Source organism: Ziziphus jujuba, chromosome 5 (assembly GCF_031755915.1).
Source record: "Ziziphus jujuba cultivar Dongzao chromosome 5, ASM3175591v1".
Lineage (NCBI taxonomy): Eukaryota > Viridiplantae > Streptophyta > Magnoliopsida > Rosales > Rhamnaceae > Ziziphus > Ziziphus jujuba.
The window spans coordinates 26,169,597-26,179,287 of record NC_083383.1 but is presented as its reverse complement, the minus strand read 5'-3'; the positions used below and the strand labels follow the sequence as shown (position 1 = coordinate 26,179,287).

At 34.4% G+C, this 9,691-nt stretch overlaps 1 protein-coding gene across 2 annotated transcripts; it reads left to right on the top strand.

Moving 5' to 3' along the window:
- Positions 1 to 682: 682 nt before the first annotated feature.
- On the top strand, positions 683 to 9,591 carry LOC107421558 (putative 1-phosphatidylinositol-3-phosphate 5-kinase FAB1D). 2 transcript variants are annotated; one of them, XM_048476025.2, is made up of 13 exons: positions 683 to 911; positions 1,955 to 2,245; positions 2,355 to 2,388; positions 2,477 to 3,160; positions 3,521 to 3,665; positions 3,745 to 4,086; positions 4,203 to 5,030; positions 5,318 to 5,643; positions 5,758 to 5,884; positions 6,035 to 6,190; positions 6,635 to 8,131; positions 8,208 to 8,474; positions 8,891 to 9,591. In XM_048476025.2, the coding sequence occupies exons 2-13, from the start codon at positions 2,005 to 2,007 to the stop codon at positions 9,242 to 9,244; spliced, it is 5,001 nt and encodes a 1,666-aa protein (XP_048331982.2). In that variant the 5' UTR covers positions 683 to 911; positions 1,955 to 2,004; the 3' UTR covers positions 9,245 to 9,591. The 2 variants fall into 2 exon arrangements, with proteins under 2 accessions (XP_048331982.2, XP_048331983.2); XM_048476026.2 differs by lacking the exon at positions 683 to 911 and adding an exon at positions 1,021 to 1,209.
- Positions 9,592 to 9,691: the final 100 nt, after the last annotated feature.

The following is a 9,691-nucleotide window of genomic DNA, read 5'->3' as shown; positions in this document are numbered from 1 at the left end:
ATTATTATTTCATTTATCTCCACTGCAAACTAATAAGTTTCTATATGAGCAATTATCTTGATGCATGATGAAAAAGAAATTAAAAAAGAATCCAAAAATAGATTTAAGGAAAAATTATATTACCATAAACTATATTTTGTCTATTTTGTAGAAATGTCACAGTATTTTCTAAAAATCTATAAATACACGTTTACATTTCATTTTTGTTAGAATATAGCTTCTTATTATTATTATTTTTTTATGTATAGAAGAAAAGAAAATTGCGGCATTTTCGTATAAAAGAAGTTAATTAAACTCTAATAAGTGGAATTTGCGCTCAATTTACATGTGAAAATTTCAAAAAATTACGTACAGAAATATTCTGTAAATAATTAAATGTGTGGGGTATTTCTATAGTTTTCAAACTATAATTATTATAGTTTTTTTCCTTGAGTATTTTCAAATTATTAAAAAAGGACAAAAATATAAATATCTCAAACTATTGGGTATATTTGCAAATATTTCCAATTTCCTCTGCGATCTATCTTTCAAGTACCAACTGCGTTTCATGTAATGCAATTAAAATTTCCAGATAAAGAAAAAAAAAAATAATAATAATAAAATTACATCTTACTATTACAGTGGGCCCCACCTTAAAAATGCCTTTCTTTTACATTTCTTGTTATATTCTTCCTCTTCTTCTATTTTTCTCCTCCTTGAACATTCATTGTCCAAAATTCTTGCATCTTCTCTCTGTCTCTCTCTTCCAAATCTTGTGACTTTTGTCTGTCTGAGAGGACTCAGTTGGACTATATATCATACCAAGAACAAAGCATAAAAAAAATTGATTTCCCTATTTTTCTTTTTTTAGGATATGCTTCAATTGGTTTGGAGGTCTCAGCCATATCTTTGTTCTTTGGCTTGCTTTAATAGTAAGTCATCCAATATATTTTTTTTTTCCTATATTTTTTGACTTGTTTAGAGCTGGAAATGGGTACTCTTTGAAATCTTGTTTTAGTATGGAAAATATCTTCAAGATTTAATCTTGATTGAAGTTTTTGGAGGAATATGAATAGTAAATTTGGAGGTTACATGAGATTTAAATGGATCATTTGTAAGATTTAAATTCTCTGCAAGGTTTATGAGTTTGCTGTTATGAGAGGAGTATTGAATTTTGCAGTGGGGGTTTATGATTCGTTGTTATATGACTACTTGATAAACCGGTTTGAGGTATTTCACTTGGCGCATATGGGGACTCAAGAACTGGGGTTCTGTTTTTATTTATTTTATTTTATTTTATATTCAAAGAATTGGTTTTATTTTTTGTAGTTTTTATATTGTTTCATTTGAATGGATATTGGGATATCTTACTGTTTTTCCTTCTATTATACTAATTGTTTTCTTTTGTATTCTGCATATGGTTGTTTTTTTTTAGCATCTGGTTGTTTTAGTGGTCGAAATTTGGTTTTGGTTTTGCATGTTTCATATTCTTTTGGGATCTATTTCTTGGTCTACAATTTTTTGTTATTTGTTCTGAAGCTTTTATTTTTCGTATATATATAAGTTTAAATATCTGGATGGTCCAAATTAGAATATTTTGGATTTGTATTGGTGAATTATTACGATTTACCGTCCTTTGAATCCTTAAGATTTGGACAGAATTATTTGGCCTTCATTCTTCTCCTTTCACTTGGTTTTCTGAATTTGTTTTTCACCTATTTTTAATCACCATAGGATCCATGGTTTAGAAAACTCTGTGCGTGAATATTTGTTTGTTCCTTGGATGTTAACTTAACTTTGAGTCTTGAAATTGCATGCTTCTAGATATTGATTTCAAACTGGGTTTTCCAAGAGTCAATTAGCCTATTCTTGATTTTAAGAATTTTGATTTGGAAAATGTTTTGACTATTCTGATTTTGATTGTTTAGTTTGTAAACTGATTTTCTGTTATGCTTCAATCAAATGGGTGATATAGGTTGGATCAGATTTTGGTAGGCTACTTGCTGGAAATCTGTTGGGGATTGGATGTGTAGTATGTGTCACCATTGTGAAGATAACTTGACGAAATCAAAGGACGATGGGAAGATACAGAAGGATGTGAGCTCATTAAAATTAGTTAATCAAGACCTCATTGGTTCTTGCAAATTTTGTGGGGTGAAAAAAGAGCAAGAATCTATCAAGCAAGGTATCATGAGTCCTTATGCAACACCAATGATCAGTCCCACGACTTCTTTGTCAAGCAGCGATAGTACTGTTTCTAGCTACAGTAAGTTAACGTTTGCTTGTCATTTTTGGATATATATTGTCTGAATCAGATTAACAAATTACTTTGCTGATATGCTATTATAATTTTTATTTATCTTCCATTCTTTCAGGCGATTTTTCTGTTGATATAAACTCATGTGATAGGTATGTATGACATTTTAATTTTGGTGCTTCTCAAGTATTCCTATGTACATTGGATGATCAATTGTTTGGTCACTTCTGTTCCTTGTAGATATAATCAAGAGGAAGGTACAACGTACAGTAGTCAAGAGGATCTCAACTATAGATCTAATGGGCCATTACAGAATGGAGTTGATAAATCACATACAGAGATGCAAAAGAATATGAAGGAAGACCACAATGGAAGTTCCAGTTACATTGTGAGAGATATTGAGATTACGCAAACCAGTAATGGTCAAGAAGACAAAGTTAATAGTGATGAAACTTGTCATGGTTCCTATAATGAAGAAACTGACAATCCTTCTTCATTTGAAGATGAAAGAGATGCTCTTTGGAAACCCCCTGAACCAGAAGATCCAGAGGATGACTTGGAGGGCAGTGTGGCTTTTAATGATGATGACGATGATGAGTGTGGTGATGGCACACAATGGGGAAAGCCAAGTTCTTTAACTCCTGTGAGAGATGAAGGAAGTCGGAGCTATAGGTTTAAAGAGGAAAGACAAAGAGCTATAGAAGAGGTGATTAATGGTAAATTTAAGACCATAGTATGTCAACTTCTTAAATCTGTAGGTATCTCCTCTTCTGGAGAAGATGGTCAAACTTGGGTGGATGTCGTTACTTCTTTATCATGGGAAGCTGCTTCATTTTTGAAGCCTGATGCTGTTGGTTGTAAAGCAGTGGATCCAGATGGATATGTGAAAGTGAAATGCATTGCAACTGGTGTGCGCTCCCAAAGGTAACTGGGTTTAGCCATTAATATTTGTTGATTTTTGTCTGATGCTATGAACCTAAAGTTTGGTCGGATGTTTAAATGTAGTTAACCTGTAATACCTTTTTTAGGTCATTATTCTAAATGTCTTGACTTAATAATATATTTTCTACTTATTTTAGTTTTCTCATCCTGTTATATTTATCTTTAAATAATGGATTTGGGCGTTTGTTTGCTTATATATATATATTGTTTCATTTAGAAGGAAACAAGACCTGATAAATTCATTTTATCACATGTATACGGCATCATAATTACGTCATAAATGGTCCTAAAAGCTTAGAATAATGCTTTTATTTTTCTCATCCTGAATGTCTTATATTGCAGTCAAGTGGTAAAAGGCTTGGTCTTCAAAAAGCATGCTGCACACAAGCACATGGCAACTAAATACAAGAATCCGAGGTTGTTGCTAGTCCAAGGTGTTCTTGGTCAGTCTTCAAGTGGATTGTCATCTTTTGACTCAATGGAGCAGGTATAATCAGAATGTCCATCTTCAAGTGTACAATGTAGAAGTATGCTACTGCCTTTTCTCATCATTTAATCATTTGCAGGAAAAGGATTACCTAAAGTCTGTCATTGAAATGTTAGAGTTGTGCCATCCAAATGTGATTTTAGTGGAGAAGACTGTTTCTCGTGATATACAAGAGTCTATTCTTTCAAAAGGAATGACACTGGTCTTTGATATGAAGCTTCATCGTCTAGAGAGAATTGCCCGCTGTACTGGTTCACCAATTTTGACATCAGACACTTTGATGAGTCAAAAACTTAAACAATGTAACTCCTTTTACATTGAAAAGTTTGTTGAGGAACATGCTGGTTTTGGTGAGGGAGGAAAGATACCGAGTAAGACATTGATGTTTCTTGAAGGTTTTCCTACGCGTTTGGGTTGTACGGTTAGTCTATTTTTTCTCAGTCTTGTTCAAATAAATCAGTGAGTGATCTTCTGTAAGAAGTTGATTGTTTTAGGAAAGCAAAGTAAATAGTTTTCTGCATGATGTGACATTTGCAGATTTTGCTGAAAGGAGCAAGCAGTGACGAACTGAAGAGGATTAAGTGTGTGGTGCAATGTGCAGTTGTAATGGCATATCATTTAATGCTTGAAACTTCCTTCCTCGTTGATCAGAGGGCAATGTTCTCTACAATTCCATATGCTGGACCAGCAAATGTGTTGTCGACTGAAGTGGTAAATGTGTTGACAAATGATCAACAACTCCCCGAATTAGGTTCTAATAATTCATGTGTCCCTTGTCTTGAGGAGGCTCCTGTTGAAACCGTGTCGCATACAGTTGATACTCCCATTTCCAATGGCTTTCATGATGGCGGTTCCCTCAATTCCCCATCATATGAACCATATAATCCAGCCATATTAACTGGCTTTTCATCCCTTTCAGATTCTCTAAAGAAAGTCATTGGGGAAAATTTCCCTCTGGCATCTTCTTCATATCAGTCCCTGTCCACATACTTTGGATTCAATGGACGAGAGTCTAATGGTCAGACCGCAAAATCTTTATGTGGTTCAACATCTCCAAATACAGTAAACCATTATACTGTTGAAGATAAAGATTTTTCTGATGAAGAGAAGAGTGGTGTACAGTCCCAGCTTTGCTGTGAAACGTCTCTGGACTCGAAAAAGGATGGTGCCAATGATGAAAACACAATGCAAAGTGAAGATGGTACTAACGGAGTATTGGATTCTAAGAGTATTTTGGTTTTGATGTCTAGGCGTAATGCCTTAAGAGGGACTATATGTGAGCAAAATCATTTCTCTCATATCATGTTCTACAAGAATTTTGATGTGCCACTTGGAAAGTTTTTGCGTGATAATTTACTCAATCAGGTTTTCTCATAACTCCATTTGTTTGTTCATATTAGGATAATGTTACTATTTCTAGTATTTAAATCCCTGTAAATGGGTCAAGTTTAATATAGCTATTCACTAATGTTGTTATATAATTATTTTACTATTGCAGGACAGGTTACTTATTAATTGCTTTTGGTGCTGTTAAATTTAGCACTTACGATTAGTCACCTTAATATTGCTGAATTTGAATTTTCCAGACTATATCATATGCTATATAGATTGCCTAAGTTTGGATGATGCTGATATAAATTGCTAAAATGCAGAGAAGCCCATGCAGTATTTGTGGTGAACTGCCAGAAGCTCATTTTTACTACTATGCACATCACAACAAACAACTGACTATACAAATTCGACGACTCTCTGATGAAAAGCATTTACCTGGGGAAGCAGAAGGAAAACTTTGGATGTGGAGTCGTTGTGGTAAGTGTAAACATGGGAATGGGATGTCAAAATCTACAAAAAGAGTGTTGATTTCCACTGCTGCACGTGGTCTATCATTTGGAAAATTCCTAGAGCTCGGTTTCTCTTCATCTAGTAAATTATCAAGCTGTGGCCATTCATTGCACTGGGACTTCCTCTACTTCTTTGGGTATGCATTATATATGATTGGTCATGTAATGGTACATATATCACCATTATGGTGTTTTAAAAAAAAAAAAAAAGTTATTTAATATTAATGCAATTTTATCTTGATGCTAAACAGACTAGGCCCCATGGCTGCAGTGTTTAGATACTCTCCTGTTACCACTTATACTGTGTCTGTGCCTGCCCAGAAGATTCCGTTTAGCAATTCAATTAGACAAGACTGGCTTACGAAAGAAACTAAGGATGTAAACATCTTCTCAGATATTGTCCTTTTTCAGTTTTTTATGATTTTAATTTTTCGTTGGCCAACAAAACAAAGTTATAATAACTTTGCTATGTATCCAATTTCCATTTTTTTCCCATTGAATATGATTTTTCCTTCTTGATGTTTCCAGGTGTTCATGAAAGGGATGTTGCTATTCACTGAGGTTGAGAACTCTTTGAAGAAGGTTAAATCTCAATTTGAAGGCTTGACTTTGAATATTGGTGGTTCATTAAAAATATTCTCAGATATTGAAGGGATGTTACAACAGGAACGGTCTGATTTTGAGGTTAGTTTTCTGTTTGAAATTTGTATGTATAAGCATTTTTGTTGATATATTATTATGGCCAAGTCAAAAGTTCGGTTCAATACATGCATAAAATCAATAACATTTTTTTTTTTAATGAAATTAAAAACATGAACAATGAATACTAAAATTTTTTACATTATGCGGCTGTGATTTTATCAGAAAGTCTAGTATGTTTAAATGTTTATATTGTTTGATCCTAGCTCTGCTCTTCAGTTTAAATTCACGTTTGGGTGTAAAGTTTTCTTTTCTTTGGTTTGACTTAACTGTAAGGAACTTGTTTTTGTTTCCATATGCTGTTTAAATTGCAACTTTCTTATTTTTTATTTTTAATTTTTAATTTTTTTAATTTTTTTTTTTCCTTCTCTGATTGGAGTCATTTTTACATTTCTCTCATGTTTGGTTATATCTTAATATCGAGAACAGCTTAACATTAAGAAAGCCATTTCCAAGAATGGAAACTCAGACCAAGCTGTTTACAACTGCCTTAGCTTCAACCGATTATGGTGGGATCTTCTGCTTGAATCATGCATTTGGGATCTACGCATACATTCATTATTATCAGTAGATCCTGAGATGGTCTATTCCAGTGCAACTGATGGAGCAATTCAGGAACAAACAGAATCAAAGATAAATGGGTCTGCTTGTGAGAATGAAAGAAATATGGGAAAAGGTGACATGGGCATAAATGGAGATGCCAATTTACAAGAGTTGAATACTTCTTTAGAAAATGGATCTCCAATGAAAGAAATACCAATTGGAGTTACTGATGAAGAATCTGAAGGAGCTGACACATCTATTGTTGTGGAGGGCATTGAGGCACCAACTGAAGGTGGTTCAAATCCTAAAGTACCTTTCAGCCAAGAGCCTGATTTCATGCCTAATGGCTCTAGCCATTGTCATTCAGATGACAGCCAAGCAGACAATGTTCCATTGTCTGTTCACCTGCAAGTGGATCGAACCATTCCAATTTCTACAAATGTTGAGAATTGTATTACAGTTGCCAATGTAAATTTGTCAAGGAAACGTACAATGCAGAATCCACATTTATCCAACTTAGAATATTCAAAAGGATGGTTCTGGGCCCCATTTTCAGAAATTACAGAGATAGATCCAAAGGTTCTCCAGAAAACGTGCCTACCAAAATTTGAGTGTAGGAGTGCCTATACTACAGAGTACTTACCCACAGCAGCTCAGTTGATCAATGAAGAAGGACAAAGGTTGCACCTTCCTCTTGGAACAAATGCTTATATTGTCTCAGATTATGAGGGTGAGCTCTCAAGTATAATTGCTTGTGCACTGACAAAGTTGAAAGATCTACCTCTCCAAGCTGATTTTTGTAATGATGATAGCAAGGGGATGGGCAATATTGCCAACAAAACAATTGAGAGTTTAAACAGTTTTGCTAGGAATAACAGTTTTGCTCGGATTCCTACTTTTTCCTCTTCAAATTGGTCTTCAACTAGTTCTTTAGATTCAGATTCAGTCCATTCAACATCAGGCATTTCAATGGAAGAGTTGCGCTCATCCAGTTTCGATGGGACGGGTTTGTCGGATTCTCTGGTTACACCTGGAACTCTTCATCCAGCTCCCTCTTTTGGTTTTCTGAAATCACTTGGAAAGGATAGATATACAGTTTTATGCCCTTATGCCAAGCAGTTTCAGGATCTTCGAAGTTGTTGCTGCCAATCTGAGCTTGATTACATTGCTTCTCTTAGCCGTTGTAGGAACTGGGATGCTAAAGGTGGGAAGAGCAGATCTTTTTTTGCCAAAACTCTTGATGACAGGTTGATTATCAAAGAAATCAAGAAGACAGAATTTGAATCATTTATGAAGTTTGCAGAGTATTACTTCAAGTACATGAAGGAGGCATTTGAATTAGGAAACCAAACTTGCCTAGCAAAAGTTCTAGGAATTTATCAGGTTTGTAATATTTGAATTTATTAGTGTTGACATTTTTTTCTTTTTGGTTTTTACTTATCATTGAATTCTTTTGAAGGTTATTGTAAGACATACAAAAGGTGGGAAAGAATCAAGACATGATTTGATGGTGATGGAGAATCTCACCTTTGGTCGGAACATCACTCGTCAATATGATCTGAAAGGTGCTCTACATGCTCGGTACAATTCTGCTACTGATGGTTCAGGCAGTGTTCTTTTGGATCAGAACTTTGTTGATGACATGAATTCTTCTCCAATATATGTTAGCAACAAAGCAAAGCGTGTCCTTGAACGGGCTGTCTGGAATGACACAGGTTTTCTCACTGTAAGTTTTCTATGTTTCATTTTGTTAATTATGTGCTGCACTAAAGAGATTCTTGAATTATGATTGCTGTACCTAGTTCTACAGTCTAAAGTTCACATATATATGTATATATATATATATATATATTTGTTTATTTTCTTTTTTATATTTTTATCACATTTTTATTTTTATTATTTATTATTTTTTCTTCCCCCAGCAAAATGTGGATACTTGTTTCTAAAACACTCTGGGTATAATATAAAGTTTTGAGTAATCTGGAAAGAAACAATGCTTGCTCATTCTTCAATAGCTATTATTAGTTCTTCATTTATTCCTGGTTAATTTTTCAGAATATGCTGATTAATTTTAGAGTTCCATGTATATTTGGAGGTGATCAAAATTAATATTTTGAGAATATTTTATTCTTATGCTTGCAGTCAATCAATGTTATGGATTATTCATTGCTTGTGGGAGTGGATACTCAGAAGCGAGAACTTGTGTGCGGTATTATCGATTTTCTTAGGCAATATACATGGGATAAACAACTGGAAACTTGGGTGAAATCTTCTCTTGTTCCAAAGAATGTCCTGCCAACCGTCATATCTCCAATAGAGTACAAGTGCAGATTCAGGAAGTTTATGCGTGCGCACTTCTTGAATGTTCCCGATCATTGGTGCTCGAAGACAACCTCTGAGCAATGCCACCAATGCCAACTTTGTGGTGTTAAGGATGATACTTCTACTCCATCAAATCTCCAAGAGAAAGAGGGCCTAAATGGTTTTTCTACCTGAGTCTTTGGAATATATCATTCTGCAATCTGTCTTTGGAAAAATCAGTGCAGGTCCATTTTGCAATCAGCTGATTGAAAACTGTAAATAGTTTATGGCTCAGTTCGCATATCCTGCCCCCTAATTCTGCAATTTTTGGTGAATTTCTGGGAGGATAGTTTTCATGTAAACAATGTGCAGCATAAATTATAGTTTTCTTTTTGTAAAGCCTATATATTGAGGAAGTGTAGAGTTGCGGTAGCCAGAGAACTGCTATTGTTTGCAAGCAATGGAAGTTGCAATTTAGGCAATGAAGTTGTTTCTTGTAAATTCAAGTTTTATCAATTAAAATTTTATGCCATTATTATTTATTAGCAGCAATTGAAATTCCATACCAGTTTATGAAAAAAATGTAGTCCTCTTCTGCTGAAAGGCAAAATTCCCACTTTGTAGCTTCTTTCTTTCTGACGC